At 24.1% G+C, this 20,067-nt stretch overlaps 2 protein-coding genes across 2 annotated transcripts; both read right to left on the bottom strand.

Annotated features, from left to right (window-relative positions):
- Positions 1 to 327: 327 nt before the first annotated feature.
- LOC113556930 (arginine kinase) lies at positions 328 to 9,562 on the bottom strand. The gene is made up of 7 exons (XM_026962165.1): positions 9,432 to 9,562; positions 8,127 to 8,311; positions 3,622 to 3,800; positions 3,324 to 3,563; positions 1,594 to 1,728; positions 1,323 to 1,520; positions 328 to 726 (listed from the first exon to the last, which is right to left on the bottom strand). Exons 2-7 carry the CDS (start codon positions 8,287 to 8,289, stop codon positions 577 to 579), a joined length of 1,065 nt encoding a protein of 354 aa, XP_026817966.1. The 5' UTR covers positions 8,290 to 8,311; positions 9,432 to 9,562; the 3' UTR covers positions 328 to 576.
- Positions 9,563 to 11,983: 2,421 nt separating this feature from the next.
- Positions 11,984 to 17,919, bottom strand: LOC113558826. Its single transcript, XM_026964386.1, has 7 exons — positions 17,789 to 17,919; positions 17,624 to 17,715; positions 14,818 to 14,968; positions 13,394 to 13,509; positions 13,147 to 13,302; positions 12,301 to 12,387; positions 11,984 to 12,223 (listed from the first exon to the last, which is right to left on the bottom strand). Exons 3-7 carry the CDS (start codon positions 14,966 to 14,968, stop codon positions 11,984 to 11,986), a joined length of 750 nt encoding a protein of 249 aa, XP_026820187.1. The 5' UTR covers positions 17,624 to 17,715; positions 17,789 to 17,919.
- Positions 17,920 to 20,067: the final 2,148 nt, after the last annotated feature.

Below are 20,067 nucleotides of genomic sequence, written 5' to 3'. Positions count from 1 at the left end.
TAACCCAAAACAATTGACAAAAAATAACTCAATCTTTGTTTATTTTATTCAACAATATTTTTGTTAACAATTGATGTATCCAGACATACAATAACACATTATCATAATACAATATACCTAATACTGGAATTAAACTATGAATGAGCTTTAAAATCGTGTAAATTTAAATTAATCACGTTTAACATTACATAATGTATTTAAAAGCCATTAAAATTGAATTAACATTTTAGAAGTTAAGTTAGTATGTATACAACACAAAAATTAGGAGTAAATGTATAACTGGCAACTATATTATGATAATTTTAAATAATGAACAAAAACATCTGGTAGTTTGTTATAATTTTATTATAATATTATCTACTCACATGTGTGTCTATTTTTATAATATAATAATAATATATTAAAATGCATTGCATATAGCTTAGCTTAATATCCATTGTATATTAACTTTTTAACCTCGTTAACAATATTTTGCTCTAGCAAAATAAAGTAACGATAGTTAAAAAAAAAAAGCAATAACTACATTTTTATTTGACTAGATTTATTGAAGTTTGAAGGCCTATATGTAAGTAGAATTTACAACTGTTCCTCGATCTTTATGAGCTCTTTTATGCCGTCATTCATTTCCTTAACAGCTTGATATTCAGTCAATCCCATTCTTCTTTTATTTGAGATATCATAGATTCCGCCTTCTGCGTCTGTATGTTCTCCACGAGTACCTCTAACCTAAAGATGAAATATTATTTTGAATATATATTCTACTATTATTTATCTTAGATTTAATTAATATTGTTAGTAATAATATTTTTCTCAGTGAACATAATCGGTTAATAAGTATAAATAATATTATATTAAAACCAACTACCCAGTCCCCGTTTAGAATACTATGGTGTACCTAGTCCAAATATTAATAAAAAAAAAATCAATGTATGTATTAAATTGTAACTTAATAGTTGCTATATTTAAGGTAGATAAACGTATTTTTTATGATGTTACATAATTGATTGGAAATACTTAATGTAATGGTTACGTGTATGGAAAATATATATTTACTGCACAGATATTAATGTGAAGTATACAGAAATATATTATGTACATAAAAAAGCGGACAAGTATAGGTAACCGCCAACCCGTAAAATCCTTAAAATCCTAATCTATAAATACCTAATGAACATATCGAATTTTAATTCAATGATAAACGTATAAATGATTATTAATAGAGAAGACGATATATCAGCCTATATAACTAAGTAATTTCATGACACATTAAATATTAAGTTACAAATACTATTATTCTAATGTGTAACTTATATCATCATTACTTGAAGATTATATTTTCCAGCAATTTCTTCCAATTTAGCTTTGTCCGCAGCTAATTTGGGCAGCTGAATATGAACTGATGCACGAATAGTTGTCCCCAAGTTTGTTGGGCAGAATGTTAAAAAACCCAAACGGTTGTGGTGCGAAAACGGAAGTCTTTTTTCCACATCATTTACTGCTGTTACGAGTCTTGTATATACCTGAGAAAAATAATTGAAACGTTTAATAACTAAATAACTATGCAATTTAAAAATTGTATAACAACTAAATAACCTCTCCCAAGTTTCCTCCTTGTTGCATCGATATGAGTCTTAAATGATCTTCCTCATTGCACCATACAAGGAACGTTTTGTTCTCGTTGTGGAATATACCACGACCAGTTGGCCAGAATCGCGAAGCGTTAGCAGCCTATGTTAACATCAATAATATTATAATTAATACATAAATATATAATAGTACCTGATTAACATTATATGGAATTGTATGTAAGTTATTTATAAAATGTGGATATACCTATAATTATAGAATGGCTTATAATTTAAAACAAAAATGTTAGGATTAGAAATAATATGTTATGTGCCAAAATTGCATAATTAATAAAATTTATATTTAAGATCCGTTGACTAAAATAATATTAAAACGCTTAGTATGCATTAACCTTCTGACCCACCCCCCTCTTAAGATACAGAGCATATTGTTGTAACACAGATTATCTCAAGATGAAATATGAACGACTATTTATTTTGTTTTATTTTAAATATTATTTCAATATACTGGAAAATAATTTAATAATTTTTAATGATATTATTATAAATACACAAATATTCATTGAAATATATGTGTAAATAATATTCACAAATTAAGATGTGCTTCGGATTGCCATAATAATCCTGTTATACCTACAAATTATGTTTGACATTATGCTTACGCATAGTTCGTTAGAATATAAAATAACCGACAATCATATAAATATTATATTTAAAACAAATTAAATACATTTTCGTATTAATAAATATAAACAATTATTTTATATTATAACGCGATTGTACTATTATTGTAAGTTATTATAACTTATAAAAGCGAGATTTACAAATAAACGTATTAAAGGAGTAATATATAGGCAATTTTAGATGCACCATACACATTTTGAGCTGTACGAGCATATTTTTAAGCATCAAAATGTAATAACTATTAGTCAGCAAGTGTTTTAAAATGTTCAATGTCTAAAGAATTATAAGTTTATTACATTCAATGTAAAACGTGAACACTATCATGCTAACGGTTAGCAGCTAACCAAATATTAAGATACTTTTCACAAAAATTTAAAATTTGTAATTTATCTAAAAATTGTAATTAGTAAATGTAATATCATGTATCTATAACCTAGTTTGTTATACTAAATCGTCAAAATTTAAGTTTGATTCATTGATTCGATATTATTAACACTAATAACACTGATTTCCTATTACATTATTTTATAATAAATATAATATTATATATAATAATTATCTCTTTTTCTTTTTCGGTAATCTAATCATATTTTCCGAACAGTATAATAAAAATAAACAAAGGAAACTGCGTATAAGTTTTAATTTTAAAGTATAAGAAAAATAAATTGTAAAATTGCAAATCTATGTATTGTAAAATTATTATGATCGTTACATATCAAAACAAACGAATTGTTGTGTTCTAATATTTAGACAGAACACGACAAATAGGTTTGTATCAAACAATTGTTTGTGAAATATGTAAAAATGTGTTAAATTGTTTTAAATTTGATTAGGTTTAATCATAAATTATTCATAATTCGAACGAATATTATTTGTTTACATTCAAAATGTATGATAGTACCTATACCATATAGTCTTATAAATGTCTTAATTTGTACCTATACGATGTACCCTTGAAAATCATAACATATATCATATAACTTTATCGTACCTTGAATATTTTCCTATTATACCGAATGTGCTAAATATCTATAAATAATTAACAGCACACACCTGTAAAAATCGGTCCCCTTCCTTAAATAGAAAATGGTCATCGATTAATTTCTGCTGTACATCTTTGGACATGCCAGTTAAGGGATAAAACTCTCCTTTCAATTCGCCGCAGAGTCCCGTGAGCGTGGAAGAAACCTTATCCTCTATCTCCTTGTACTGCTGTTCGGTCAATAGTGGATTAAACGGATAGCCTTCTAGTGAACGACCGCAACGTACCCTCGTGGAAATAATATACTTGCACTGTCGATAAATCACGAAATTTTTAATTTTTAATTTATATTTGTTGGTGAAATATTACTTCTGGGTCCAGGTCACCAAGTGTGGTCACGTCACCCCAATTTTTGGCGGGATGTTTATCCGTAGACTTGAATCCTTTATGATAGTCCTCGATTATGGGATCGAAAATTGGCGCAAACACTGTGTACGCGTCAGCGTCGGGAGCATAAATTCCAACTCCAGAATCATGGTTTTCAAATCCTTAAATATATAAGTATCATCAAGTAAAAATAATAATTAATAAACCTAAAGCAGCGGAAAATAATAAATAATAGTTCTGAAATAATAATAATATTTTCATTAAAAAAAATATATTAAATATAGTACTCGTTTTATAAGTATAAATTTGGTCCCTGCGAATAATCTATTTATGTATTTATATCGTTAAAATACTCTTTCTTTGCATACATTTTGCGTAATTTTTTTGTTTAATTTATTGTTAAGTTATATTAGAGTACCATTTTTATATAAGCCATAATGAATTTATTATTTGTTTATTTTATTTATAGCAATTATTTACCTAAATATTCTTTTTAATAGAAATTTAATTTGCTCTAATTTTTTCTTATTAAATTGTCAAATAAATAAAAAATTATTATTATTATTATTATCTTGTTATTCTATTCGACATCATATTCAATTAAAACTTTTCATTTTTGTAATAAAAACAAGTGCCTTTAAATAATAATTCAAAAATAAAAATAAAAAAAATGTTTATTCGTACAGCGAATAAGGCAGTAACTCAATTTTTACAAATTTTCAGAAGCAAAATAAACCTTGAATTCCGATTCTTATTTTTTTGTTATTTTATTGAAACATGAACAATCTTATTTGTGTAGACCTAAGCATGGATTGATATAAATTTTACCACAATTTGGTTTTTCTTCGGTTTCCCGTGAAATTTTAAAAAGATGGTAACTCAATTTACCACCATTTTCGTAGATAAAATTTGTCCATTATAAAGTAGTAACCCATCCTTTGTTAATAAAAACAAAACACACAAAATCTTTTTAAACCTTGAAAGTATAAAATACAATAGTAATTAATAATAACAATAGGAATTCTGCATTGTGAAATTAAAATTAAAATCTTTTTAACATTTAAAATGTAAAATGTTATAGTAATTAATAACAAAAGGAACTTTTAATAAATATTTAAGTAATTTTATCCTACTTTGTAAACAATTTTTTAATATTTAAAATACAATATTAACATAATTGTAGTAATTAATAACAACAATAACCTTTAATACATTTTTTTACAATACTACTTCTTTTATATCTTGAGCCATCATAATTTTTATTAACTTAAATAGACAAGTTAAAATTGCATTAAAACCTCTTGACTTTATACCCTCTGATTGATGCTACCCAAAACAATATTCATGTTTCTTTCAATAGCAAAATTGGTAAAATTGTAGGTTTCAAATTTACGTCTGTAATAAAAACTGCTAATATCACCATGTATTTAGAACTTTTTCAAGACAAACAAAACCTAACAACATTTTTCGTCAGCATTCTTTTTTCCCCTATCAATAGTTGTATTTTGAATATGTTCACTATACGAATATTTTTTCTCGTTTTGATCTGCAATTTGGCGCATCTTGTACCTCTAACAAACGTTATTTAAATTTTTTTTTGCTTAGTAAGACTAAAATTATACTTATTAAATACGAGTATATCCGTATTCTAAACATTCTTATTCAAAATTCATTCTTGGAACAACCTATGCATCTTTGCTATAGACAAAGTACTTTCTAAGAAATGTTTTTTGGTTTTTTTCTCTGATATAGTGTGATTCTACTACTGGGAAATTATTTATAATATGTTAATATGTTCATGGACAGTATTTTTTAACTCATTTTAAATTTTGTTTGGTCGGATTTTTTGGTTACCTCGGCTATTAAGTAAAATAAGAGATTTATTATATGTACATTATTTATAATCAAAATATTAGCACATCATAGATTAATCTTGAATCAAAGTAATAAAATAATATTATTAGGTTAGGATATTTTATTATTTTTCATGTAATTACTTCCCAAAGAGAAAAAAAAATTCCACAAAAAAGTATTAACTCAATTTATTTATATCTTCGACGGTAAAATTTACTTTAGAAAAATTTAATTCAAGTTGCTTCTTTTTTCGTGGAACTTCACTAATTACCATATATTTTTTAATTTATTTTTATGGTGTTCAAATCATGGTACAGTTTCTTTTGTTTTCGTAGAAGATGGTGCGAATAAAATTATATTACAAAATAACAGTAACTCGATTTCGCATTTTTTTTTTTTTGCTCACGTCAGGTCACCTATTAGCTAGGTGACCTCAAATTCGTAGACTACGATAAATTCAAACCATCGGTACCATAGGTACTTTGAAAATGAGATTATCTTTCCTAAATATATCTTGTGACTGTTGACTTGTTCGTGCGAAAGCATTTAATATTATAAAACACCACTACCACATTGGATTCAAAACACATTTACGCACACTTATGATAATAAATAATATACCTACTATTTTAAATGAATAATTTAGTTTTCACACAAGCACTCGGTGCAGTGGCACAACGCGGGTAAGGTAAAATGAGTGATTAAATATACACGAGCCGCTTATTAATCATTATTTTTAGACAACTGAAGAAAATATGTTATGTATCGGTACCTTATTTTTTCAAAGTTCAAACAATTAATAAAAGAAAAAAAGAATATAAAAAAACTGTAAATATACTTGCATACTCGTACACTTTTTGTATTTCGTCTACTCTATTGTTGCCTACCTTCATCTTACGAGTTTTGAGTTTATAACTTATTTTAAAATAAAGATTTATTCAAACTCATTTAATATAATATACAACATTAATCTCTGTCTGTTACTCAATAATCCTTTTAAATTAGTTTAATCTTAATTTATAACTAATTATAATAAGTAACGAAAATGTATACATAGTGCTGACCTTGAATATTAATGCAGGTAAGTGTTGCAATGGACGAGAGGGGATTTGGTTAGCGCAGTGATGCTGAATTCAGAATCCGGGATATTGATCCTGGGGGCGTCAAGCAGTCTAGCTCGAATTCCCAGTGACCTATATTTTAACTCGCGACATCCCCGACAACAAAAAGTGTATAAACGTGCCCGGAGAGTGCCGACAATGAAAACGTTGTTATGCGCTTTATTTACTTGTGTCATTAATCATTGTTGGAAGAGAATATTATTTTGAAATTTTTTTTTCATTTTCCCTAGTGACAGGGGCGTTGCCAAAACGGTGTCTAAAAGATACATGATTGACAGCAAATGTTCTAAATATAATCGAGAAACTGAAATACGTCAAACGAAAAAAAAATATTTAATTTAATTTGAAATGACTATTAGTACTTACTCCAATTTGTAAAACCAATATTAATTAAAAATTATAACCTGTAAATGTTTTCCATGAAATAAAATAAGAAAACTCATAATTCGTAATATAATACGTGAATTAGACTATTGTATTAATTCATTTTATAGTTATTCAAATCAAACTAAGAATCAATAACTAATATACCTATTTATTGTACAATCACATTTTTTACCAATATTTGAATGACTATTAGAATGTACTAGACTTCGTCTTTTGATTATTTTACAATTCAGTTAAAAAATATATTTTTTATTAGAAAAATAAAATGTATAATTTGTTTATAGAACATATTATAATATGTAAATAAAGATAAAATGACAATATGACTTGATCAGAAGGATGTCGATTAATACTACTTCGAACAAAAATAAATGAAACTAAAAAAAAAATACATTTAAAAATTGCCAGGCATATTATAATAGAATATAGAAATTTTTACTTAAATCTTAAAACGTAAGATAACTATTTACTTTAGTTGAATAGTTAGTACCTAGTTACCTAACTAATACAATAAAGTTAAGGTAGTTAACACATAATTCTTCATTACAATTAAAATTAATGACTGCAATATAATAGTTGAAATAAGTGCTATATGATATGTTTTGACAAATAATGATATTTGAAACATTTATTTTAAATTACATTGGTGTGTAAACTATATTCTATATTTATATACCATTTTAAACAAATTTTAAAATTAAATATAATTTATTAACTATTGTAAAACCTAAAAAACTACTTTTTAAAATAATTTAACTTGAAGTTTATTTTTAAATTTTTTTATTGTATTTTGATATATTTAAGTGTTTTATGTTTTATTATTGCGGATTATATATTATTTATTTCAAACTATTATTTGTGTATATATTTACCACAACTATACTATTGTACTGCATTTTCAGATATAATACAAATATATTCAAATTTCCATTTTTTTAATGATTAATTCTTTATACATTAATCTCGTAACTTCAATACCATATAAGATATGACGATTATTAAATAATTTTTAATTTTTAAATGCAGTTTATTTTTACTATGTAGTAACACATATTATGTAATTGATAATAGGTTATTATAAAGATATTATATATTTAATATATTACTTTGAACATATAGGCTTACCAGATTGCACACAATCCAAAAGTGTGGATCCGAATTTTGTCTTTTTGTTCTTTAAGTCATCTAGTACCTCTTTTGTCAAATATTTCTTTAGCAAAGATTTGCTACCAGAAGAGTATAGCGAACACCACCCTTCTTCCAATTTGGCTAATACTGCGGGATCCATGTTGATGAATATAGACAAAAATCTAAATTTTTTAATAAATTAAGAAATAGCAGTTCTTTGTATTAAATTTGACGAGTAGTTTCAATTTTTAAGCAAATATTTACAATCTACAATGAAATATATTTGTTATCTATAATCTACATAAATATCAATTAATCTTTTTAGAAATCTAAATTGAAAATACAATAATTTCCTTAAAATATGACACAATTTTGCAAGTAAAAATAGAATATACGAGTATACTGTTATTTATTTCGTATTTGTAACACAAATTATTTATTTAAATAAGACTTTAATCGTATTATTTTAAAATACAATCTTATTTTTTAGCTTTATATATTTACATTAATTAATTTTAAGATCTATTAATCAGCTCAATTTTTACTAATTTTAAATAAAAAGTATTTTACCATAAAAATAATTTTAGAATTATTTTTATATATTCGATTAAATAAATAAACTATAATATGTATTTATATTTTACCCATATGAACATATAAAGACTTAATTACCTATTTAAACTTACTTACTAAAAAAAATGTTGTCTTTTGTTGGTTTCTTAGTTATATTTTATTGAAATAAAATGGTATATTAAGTATATTTATCATCGTAAATAAAAGCAGAAAATTAAAAGCACTATGGTAACAATAATGATTAAGAATAGTAAAATAATAATGAAAAATAAATTATCGTATTACTATTATAGTGGTCAATGTATAGATTTTCAATAGTCTTATATTGAAACGGTGAAAAATTTTTTTAACTATTTATAATTGTAAATATAAGGTATGACGTATAAATATTTATGATCATAATTTACTGTAAATTAATATTTAAATAATGTCCCATTATTTATCTTAGTAAGATATTACAATTTATGCGAAATAAATTATAAAAACATTTAAATTTAAAATAATTTTAATTTAAAAAAATATATAAACTGAATTCTTTTAAATACTTTACACTGTTAATTAAAGAAAAATTTAACGTAATTACAATATTTCTGAACATGGTTGAACTGCCTACTAAATTAATGATCCAAATTATATAAATTAATTTAGAGTGAAACGTATGCTAAACAATATTAAAATCAAAATAAATAGTTAATAACTAGATAATGTCTTATTGAATTTTTTACTTACGTTTTCTTTAGATTTTTAAATATAGTAACAAATTCGTAACACTCGCTCAGGTGAAGTGTACCGTAAGCGATATATTTTGATATTGGGGAGCTTTATCGCAGCTAACAGACCTGCGGCCTTTAGTTTCGTCCCGACCAAGTCTGGCAAAGCCATGCGCTTTACGCAGCGCTCACGTCTAAGCGTAAATTATCGATACCAAATTGTGTTTTATTATAACAATATAAATGACAATACCACCTACATTTAATATTAAACATTTTTTTTTTTTTTTTTAATACATTTTAAATAGTTCAATTTATGATGACATTTTTAATACAATCAATTAGATATTCGACTCCAATATTTTGAATATTATACATTTATATTTAGATTATTATTTCCATCAACAATGATGATTCTACTTTCCTACAGATAAGTAATTGAATTGATTTTATATGGTGTATATGAAGTATGAAGTAAATATTATACAACGTGAATAAACTATATATTTATAATAATTAATATAGTTTTTTTATTCGCGGTGACAGGTAATATTTTTCTACATTTTATTGGTTGGTTTAACAATCTTAATTGTTTTTTAAAGAATTTGATAGTAGGTACCTATATTGTAACATGATATTTATAAGATACAAAGATACTGATTGATTATTAAATGTTTATGTTTTAAAATTAAAATAACTTAAGTTGTAAAGATTCTAGTAGGTATGAAAAATTATAGTATATCCAATAACGTCTAAAATCGAAATAACCGTGAAACTTTGTAAACTTAACATAATATACTCAATATGCATATTACATTGAAACACACTCTAAATAAATTATTTATTCTTATTAATAACGTTAAATTTCGATAAAATAAATTACATTAATCGAATAAAATATTATAAGCATGTATCTAATTTATGTAGTCAAACGATTATTTCATTAAATCTTTTAAAATAATTATTTACAATATAAATTATTGTCACTTACAGCGCTTACGCTATACAAATGTTATGGTTCACAATTTAGTAATAGGCGTATAAAATATTTAAATTAGTAATATAAATAATGGTGATCTGTAACCATTTTTTTTCTTAGTGTCACTTTTGTAATTTAATAGTATTATTACCAATTATTATACTTATTGTATGTACCTACCTTTATGGATATATATTTATATATACAATATACATATTTTTTCTTTATCTTCGTATATCCACTAATATAGGTAATAAATAAAAATACCTAATAATAGGTAGCAATTTACACACAAATATTTTTCTTTACAATACTTAGTTATTATTACTTAGTTATGGGTAGTATTCATTTTTTTACTTTTGTACTTACTACTTAGAATCATAAAAAAGAATATTTAAAATAAAAAAAATCAATAAAAACTAAATTGTAAATTGTCCCAATAATTGACATAATTTTCAATAAATTATTACAATTACGTACCTTATTATATAGTATTCAACTATACTCAATGAATTTTGAAATAATTTTAGATTATTATTTTAATAAAATAAATAGGTGTATACATATACACATACCACCTTTAAAATAAAAAATAGCCGGTTTAGGAATAATTACATTTTGTAATCAGGATAACGAATTAATAATAATTTTATAAATTTGTTATTTAAATATTAAAATATAAAATAATTTATTTAAATATTTATTATTTAATTAAAAAAATTTAAAACAATGAAAGTATAGGTAACCTGCTTAAACGCAGTAGGTGTCGAGTGTACCTCGTCATTGTAATTTTTATATTAAATTTAAATTCTACGATAAATCATTGTTTATAAAAAACAATACTGAGCAAAGACGATTCTCATAAAAGCCTATATTAATGCAAATATATTTCATTATGTTATGTTTTTTGGTCATTTTTTTTAAGTAATTTATTTTACTATTAGTATTACGGTAGGTTAGCTTTATTAATTTATTTTAATTCTAATGACATTATATATATTATCATTAATATTTAATTTTTATAATAATATACGTTTATATAAATTATTTTTATAATTAACTTTAGAGTCAATTTCACAAAAATCATTTCCAAAAAATTATATGAATAGGTTCATGGTATAATAGGCAATATAATAGCTTATATCATTATAAATATTAAATTAATAATAAACGTGAACATTTCAAGTCCCCACGAATAAACTTCAGACGCTCATAAAAAATATTAATTGTTGAATTACTTTAACTTTTTTAAATTTTGAGCCGAGCAACAAATATATTGATTTTATAGCAATTTTTTTTTCTGTCATCAGCTTTTGGAACAGTAAAAATGCCTCGACTTTCAATTTTAGGCATGATTTTTGATAATTAAATCTATAAGATTATAGTTGGCACTTTACGACTTATGTGTGATAAGAATTGAAAAATTCTAATAGTTTTTTACCAAAGAAAACGTTATTCGCTCTACCATAAATAATTTTATATAATTCTCAAACTATATAATGTTTATATAAATTATATATAATATTCTTTAAGAACTATACAAAATTATCGAAACAATTAAACTTAATCTGGTAAAACAACAAATTTAAAATTTAGTTGTTGGTTTTGTCTATGGGCATATTGATAGTCTTGATGATCATATTGCTCCATATACGATATAAACGTTGAACGTTAAGTTTTTTCAAATACCAAGAAGAATAGTTATTGTATGTGTAAGTAGGTATTTTGATTTTTTCACGATTTCCCAGTGACTTCAACTCTAACTTTAATATAGCCAGATGACAAGAACTATCCAGTTTGATTCGCCCCAAAATACATCGTTTTTGAATCAACTGTAAAATACACAATTAAATAAGTTTCATTTAAATGTTTATATTTATATCATATATATTGTTATTATTTATATTACTTCTTGTATGGCTTCTTGATCATTTCGCAAAATTCTATTCAATAGTTTTTTTATTACTTCGACTGTTTCAATTGTTTGACTCGTAACCTTTTTTATGATAAAAAAAAAATATATAATATTAATAATAATACCTACTATTTCGTTCATTTTTAACATGTACATTATATATTATAGGATCTACTTCTACTATAAACTAGTTTATACTTATTAGGATTATGATATATAATACATATAAATATACTATATCTTATTGGCACAAAAATTAGATTTGAGACCCTTATCGTCTTTGTAATTGTAATAAAAAACCGGAAATTAGAATTTTAAATTCGATTTTTTACAATTATAATAATTTTAATATTATATTAATGTGGAAAATAAATAATTTAGTTATGAAATGATTATCCGTGGTTGTAACTTGTAAAAATAACATTATTATATTAATTTTTCATAGAATCACGCCAGAATTAAGATTTTAGAGCCCCCAATATAAAATAAAAAAAATTTCTAAACTTTTATTTTCATAAAACATTGAATATAATTTATAATAAGTCATCGATTTAAAAAAAAATTCTAGCTGTTTTCTAAAGCAACTTTTTTTTATCATATCGATATTGTATACATTTCTCTGTACACTGATAATAATAAGTATTAAATCCCAAGAAGGAAATTAAGAAGTTTCGATTACTTTATTTTCAAAATCTTAATTTGTTTTTTCAAATAAATAGTTTTATTCACATTAAGGCTTAAAGGTATTTTATATTTTTTTTTCACCCGCAATATTTAATAAGTAATAATCACAGTATGTAAAAGTATGGTATATATGGGCATATGGCTAAATACACTTACTGACTTTAAATAATCTATTTCTGTTTCAATTGCCACATTTGTCTGTTTCATTTTATCAAATAAAGAAGTAATAGTGTTGTGGAAGTCAATAGAATCTTTTTGTATTTTATGATAAAGACTTCCATATGATTCATATTGAGGATCTATTTGCATTTCCTATCAATTAATTTTTTAAAAATTTTATTTACAAGTAAATAAATAATAAAAAATCTAAAAAAAATAATAAACTATATATATAGATAAGTACAGATTTTGATACTACTACTGAAACTGAATCGAACCCCAAAAAGTCATCATCTAGATCCAAGGGTAGTAGTTTATCAAACGGTACTTTATTACTGTTGAACATTTCTTCTTTAAGTTCTAAAAATAATATGATAAAATCAATAATCATTATTAAAATTAAAAAAAAAAATTGTATGAACTATTAAACTTGCTGGATATAGTTGAAACATTTTTTTCATAAACCATTTGTAAATAGTCATTCTCTTGTATAGTTTTCTCGATCATCTCATTATAGTTTTTAATTTCTAAAATATAGTCTTCTAGTTTTTTATTTTCTTGTTGTAGATTATTCAATTCTATATAATCAAGTGAAAATTCCTTACACTTTTAATAAAGGCCTTTTTATACAGACATGAGACTATTATTTTTCACTACAATAATTTAGAATATGTAGTAGGGTAATCAATAAATGTCAGATTGTTATAAAGATGCAAAATATATGAAATATATAATTCAAACAGGTATCTACATCACTTACCTATCATTTTAAAACAATTCCTATAATGCAGATAAATTATAATTAATTCATATCATATTATTACAGTGGTTCTTTAGTTGTGCGGACCACCGATTTTGTAAAAAAATCTTTGAGGCACACTAATGACTAATATCACACCTTAATACTTACGTATGTATATAATATATATGATATTATTAAATATTAAGTATATAATGATATTATTTTTAATATATATGTTAGTAATGTTAAATTTTTAATATTATATGGTCCACAGTGCCCGCGACCCATGGGTTGGGAACCGCCATCATTTTATATTTAAATTAGCTTTAAGTGTTATATGAAATATAAACATTCTAAAGTAGAAATATAGGAACACTTCTTATCTTAAAAATTACAAAATGCATTAATTTAACAAAAAAATGAATAACTTATAAGTTACCAGTCAGATACCTATATGTTATAAATAGTCGATAGCTCCAATTATTTTATAACACATTTGGATTCTGGGATTCAGCATAAAAATACAATTTTAAACCTTATAAAAATAACATTAATTAATATTTAAGCATTATTGAATAAAATTTTAAATAAAATGCAAATCGTGTACAGTGGTATTACCAATTGTGGTATGTACTGTATAACTAGATAACAGAAAATAGTAGATAATTACTGCAGTAACTGAAAATTCGAAACCTATTTAATTAAGTACCTACACGAAAAAAAATCAAGACTAAAAAGGTTGGTAGCATTTCAATAAGTGATTATTTGTTTATATGTTTTACTCAAGCGAAAAATTATTCATCGTTCCATCATAAAATATATAAAAAATGTTAAAAAAATTGAAAAAAGTAGGTAATTTTTAAGCATTTGAACAGAATAAAATTATATAAGTAATATGATTCAAGTACATAATATAATAGACTCACCTTTTAATGTATTTTCATATCTAGTAACATTTTTCATATATTTGACGGTAACTTTGTCATTATTTTTATTGACTAACTCAAGAGTATCCTTTATTTCTTCATAACACTTCAATAGAAAATCCATTTTTCTATCGACTCCCATCGTTAACATCTTAAAATGTTTATAAATTAATTAAACAAATCTTGAAACGAATCGATACAAATTTTACTTTAATCTATAATTTCAGTAAACACTAAGCGATAATAATAATTCATACTAAAATAAGTGGGTTGTATTCCTTCGATATGTATTTATTTCTAACTACTTAGAATAAATTACGTTTTCTTAAATTTATATTGACCGAAAAAAAATATCATATAAAATACAAAAAAATTGTAATAAAATCCACAACGTTGTTAATTATTTATTTTATACAATGGTCAATGGGATAATAAAATTTATTTTATGAAACAGAAATAGATTATCTAAAGCCACAAGTATGCTTTTGCGTTGACAATATTTATTGAAGACTTAAATCTCAAAAAGGTGTTATAACTACTACAGTTATAATTAAAAACTTACAGCTTTTAAAAGTACCTAATAAAATAAATTAATACATTTAAATTTCAAACAAAACAATTTTCTAACAAGTTACAATATTAGATAAATCTATATTATACTTACTCAATTGTAAGGAGTAAAGACCAATTATGTAACTTTCAGTTTACAGCGTTTTAATCGTAAACTCTATTCTAAGTAGTTTGAAATAAAACTCGCCTATTTGTATACAAAATATTTTGAAAATTTAATAATTATGTTGTAATACTATGTGTACAGACTATAATATATATATATATACATATAGTTACTAAGATACTAAAAAGTTTGGTACCTAATAGAGACGTAACTAAATATAAATATTTTAAAAGTAAAATAAAAATCACATTAATTTTTACCACTGTTTTGTTACCAGTTACCACAGTGTGTTGTTTTAAATGAATATTATTTAAGAGGACGTCGCATGTGTTATCACAGTTTTATACACATACGACATGGATAAAATGCGTTTACGCAGTCTGAGTAGAATTCGCTCAATTTTGGTTCTAGAGTAAATATACATATAATAAAATGACGCCGAATTTTTTTCATTATTCCCAATAATAACGTTCATCGTAATCGTTTAGAATTAGTAAACAATTCCTTTCACTTTTCAAAATTTTAATTTTTAAAAAAATACTCAGCATCTTGCCCTCCGAAATATTATAATTTTTTAATTTTATAATAGGTATATTTACTCTAAAATCAAAATTTAGCGAGTTCTACTCAAACTGCGTGAACGCATTTGTCTATGTCGTACGTGTGTAAGACGAAGACAACACATGCAGATGCGACGTCCTCTTAAGTCTTAATAGATACTTGGCTTCCATTCGATTTTAGTATGTCGAATTGTAATCAGACGAATAATTTTTTTTGATTTAATATTGTCGATGAAATTTCTAAGGATATTATTATAAATAGATACCTAGTCTGTTATATTATTGCGAATTTATCGGAAGTATAAAACTGCATTGACTTGATTCGGTTTTTGAATTGATCTTAATATATGGAAATGTTAAAGTTCCTATTATCTTTACGTAGTTTTCAATTAATACCTACTACCTATATACCTATATTATATTAATATATGATATAGCTATCTACTGGCTACTCATAATGTAGATTCTAGCTAACAGCTAAGTATACACGATATTAAGATAAAGAACATACAGAAGTTAAGTACAACATCCTTACCCACTTTTTGATATATAAATATCTATGGGTTATAAATAGGTTAGATAGGTTTTTCTTAGTAAAAAAAAAATATTTTTCTCTGTAAAATATAAAAGTATTAATTTTATTATATTTTACGACACAAGAAAAACAACTTCTAAGGTATCATTGGTACCTATAAATATTATATTTAATAAATATAAATAAACATAGAACTTGTATATAGGTACAATTATTTAAAAAAGAACAACATTATTGATATAATACATTAATACCAACGTGGAAAGTACCTATCTGAAATACAATTCTCACTTGTTTGTGTATATTTTTTTAATTCCTATGCCGAATTACATGAACAAATAACAAAAACAATCATTAAACGTTTAATAAATAAATAATGAGACGATGGTCCTTTAACATGATTCAGTGGCCTGTAATTGATCCATCAAATTTTATTGAACCGTTAAATAATAAATCAATTTTTCATGTAACCGGACACTATTATATTATTTATATTAAATTTAATCTCAGTACATAATTTAGGCTATATTTTATACTGCCAGGAAAGAATAAATAATAGGTACCTAGTAAATCTGTTATATGTATTAAATTCGTAGGGAATATTTTATATATTCACTGATTGGGCGAATAATACTATATAATGGTTAAATTCATGATAAAATAAAAAAAGAATAGACTAAATACAGAAATTCAAAAATAACTAGGCATACCTATAGTGACAACTGACAAGTTCGCCTTAAACACAACGCGTAGGACGATGGTCCTAGTAAGTAACAACTAACAAGCTACTTCGGATATGTAGAAATATATTGGAAAAATAACACACGTTTGGATCTTTGACAACTTTTTTACCTGTGTTAACTATATGACAGCTTGTCAACCAAGTATCTTTTACAAAACAAAAAAGAATAAAACGTATAAATAAAAAGCTCGTAATAACTAAAAATACGTAAATAGGTTTTGCATGTAACTAAATTGCATAGCAGCTATTGCTAGTTGATCCAATTTTTCTGCGAGACATGAAGACATCATTACCTTTGAAGTTTAAAATCCCATTTTCTACGTAAGTCGTATACATAAACACGCAGTCATTGTAAAATCATAACATTTATCGCTCCGCTTAAATTCTAAAATTAAGTAAATTTATATTGAAATAATAATTGACAATTAATTGCAAGTGATGTCAAAGTATATACATACGTGAATGAGCATAACACATTTCCACCAAGCAGTGTATCTTTTCATTTTCCACCAAATAAAATATTGACCATATTTTCAAAAAAACAATTTCTAAACTACTATTAAAAACTGTAATACAGTAAACTATTTAGAATAGGTATTGTACAATATTGAAAAATAATATATTATAATTTTAATAAATTATTATTATTATTTAATAACCATTAACTGGTACCTACTACTGATAACGTCTTGAGTTGGTCGAATACAATAAATAATATAGATTATAGACAGTAAACAATTTGTAAAAATTAAATAAGTAGTTTTTTTAGTATAGGTAATATAAATAATTATGCAACGTCAAGTATGTATAGGTTTATAAATAATTAGCTACATGCGCAGCTAGGTTATGTTTTTTTTTTTTTTTTTTAATTTAATCTGTTGAAACTTTTTGATTTTTTCCTAAGCATATTACCTATAGATAACAATAAGTATATTGCTTTAATCCTGCAATGTCAAATTTTACTAAAAAAAAAAAAAATTGATTTAATATTAAAATATTAAAATTAATTGATTTTTTTTTTAATTGTAGTTATACTTTTTTTTTTCAAAATTGTACCGGCAATTTAAAACGAAATTTTGTTTTAATAAATATTTATATTAGAGTATTATTTTCAATTTTGTTAAACATAATATTAATCATTATAATACCTTTCACAGTTGCTTAATTTTTGTAGCCGATTATTACTTATTAGTTATTGTTAAATAATTTTTCTTTTGTCAATTTTTCGCAGATATGTTCTTGGAATGTTAGGCGTGGCGTCTACCTAATAGATTAGTACTTTTCTGATTTATATACACATAAGTTATGTGATATAACATATAACACATGACACATTTGTCTGAACTTCTGTTTTTAGAACTTTTAGTCATTTCATAATTTCCGAGGACTTTCTTTATTAAAGCTTTGATTATTTCAATTGATCCTTGAATTAAATGACTCGCGTGCGTTAGTCGTCTGTACCTACTCTGTTGTAGACTACCTACCTATAATTTAACATGGACATCCAAAAATTATGATGGATACCTATTCAATAACTATTTACGTCGATATAATTTCTTAAAAGGTAATTTAATATTTTTCAACTTGTTCATCAGTAGATTGATCGTACATTAAATCTTCATTTAAAGATTCAATAATTTCAGTCGTCTCTTTTTAATATTTTAATAATCTGCTGTTCAACAGCTTTTAATACTATTGAAATTGCTTTCATCTTCCATGGAAACGTAATCAATATCTACCCATGTAATTTGGTGGAAAACGGAAAAGTATCTTTTTGATGGAAATGAGTATCACCTGTATGAATGCAAAATGGTAGGTAACAAATTATTATTACTTATAAATTATTTGGGTAGATAATTAGGTATAATTTGCTCTAATTAACCTATTTTTAAATATGCAGTTATGTCTAAGTAATAAGTACCCTACCAAACTATGCCCTAAACAAAATCTAAATACTAATTTTTTTTTAAATGATTGTCATAGTATAGATTTATTATCTAGGTATTTTTTTTTTTTTATAATAATTCGTTACATACAGTGAAAACTCTCTATAACGAATTTGAAGGGAACAAGAGATTTCTAACGTTATAGAGAGTTTTCGTAATAAAGAGGGTATAAGTACTAAATAATATTATAATAGGTTATAAATCAAACAAACCATTATAATGTAATATTTAAATTATATAGTTTTTCATTGTAACAAATGTTTTTATAAAGAGTTTTTATTGTATTTGATTTATATCTCTTAACCAATAGATTATTTGTTAGGACAAAAAAACATATTTATTCTTTTAAAAATATTTTTTTTTTTGTATATTAGCTATTTTTTTGACAAAATAATAACAATATATGAGTATTTATATATATATATGTCTTGATAATTTATTAATCATATAGATTTTTTATTTAGAATAAAAATGTTTAGTAGTTTTATAATTTCTTAATTTTTAATTATTAACACTGAACACTGAACATTGAACACCAACTCCCTAAAAGAGAAGTGATGTTTACTGTTTCATAAATGACCTGGGATGTAAAAATTCTAAATATGCCTCTACTAGTTAGTAGTTACTACCATTATTATACAATTACAGTCCTAAATAAAATGTTATTTTTCGTTTATAATAGCATCTAAAATCTTGAAGTTCATTTTAACTACACTTTTAATAATATGACAGTAGTTGAATATTATTAATAAATATATGTCATTACATCAATACAAAATGTCAAAATCAAA

The sequence above is a fragment of the Rhopalosiphum maidis genome, chromosome 1 (genome assembly GCF_003676215.2).
Source record: "Rhopalosiphum maidis isolate BTI-1 chromosome 1, ASM367621v3, whole genome shotgun sequence".
NCBI lineage: Eukaryota > Metazoa > Arthropoda > Insecta > Hemiptera > Aphididae > Rhopalosiphum > Rhopalosiphum maidis.
Note: the sequence above shows the minus strand (reverse complement) of the source record. Positions and strands in the feature narration are given on the sequence as shown.

Coding starts and splice junctions, on each gene's coding strand:
- LOC113558826 (XM_026964386.1), bottom strand. CDS start 14,968: ATGTTAACGATGGGAGTCGATAGAAAAATGGATTTTCTATTGAAGTGT. Junction 13,510..14,817: donor ATATGAAAATACATTAAAAG/GTGAGTCTATTA, acceptor TATTATTTTTAG/AACTTAAAGAAGAAATGTTC. Junction 13,303..13,393: donor CAGTAGTAGTATCAAAATCT/GTACTTATCTAT, acceptor ATTAATTGATAG/GAAATGCAAATAGATCCTCA.
- LOC113556930 (XM_026962165.1), bottom strand. CDS start 8,289: ATGGATCCCGCAGTATTAGCCAAATTGGAAGAAGGGTGGTGTTCGCTA. Junction 1,521..1,593: donor AAGGAGGAAACTTGGGAGAG/GTTATTTAGTTG, acceptor TATTTTTCTCAG/GTATATACAAGACTCGTAAC. Junction 727..1,322: donor CTGGAAAATATAATCTTCAA/GTAATGATGATA, acceptor TTTCATCTTTAG/GTTAGAGGTACTCGTGGAGA.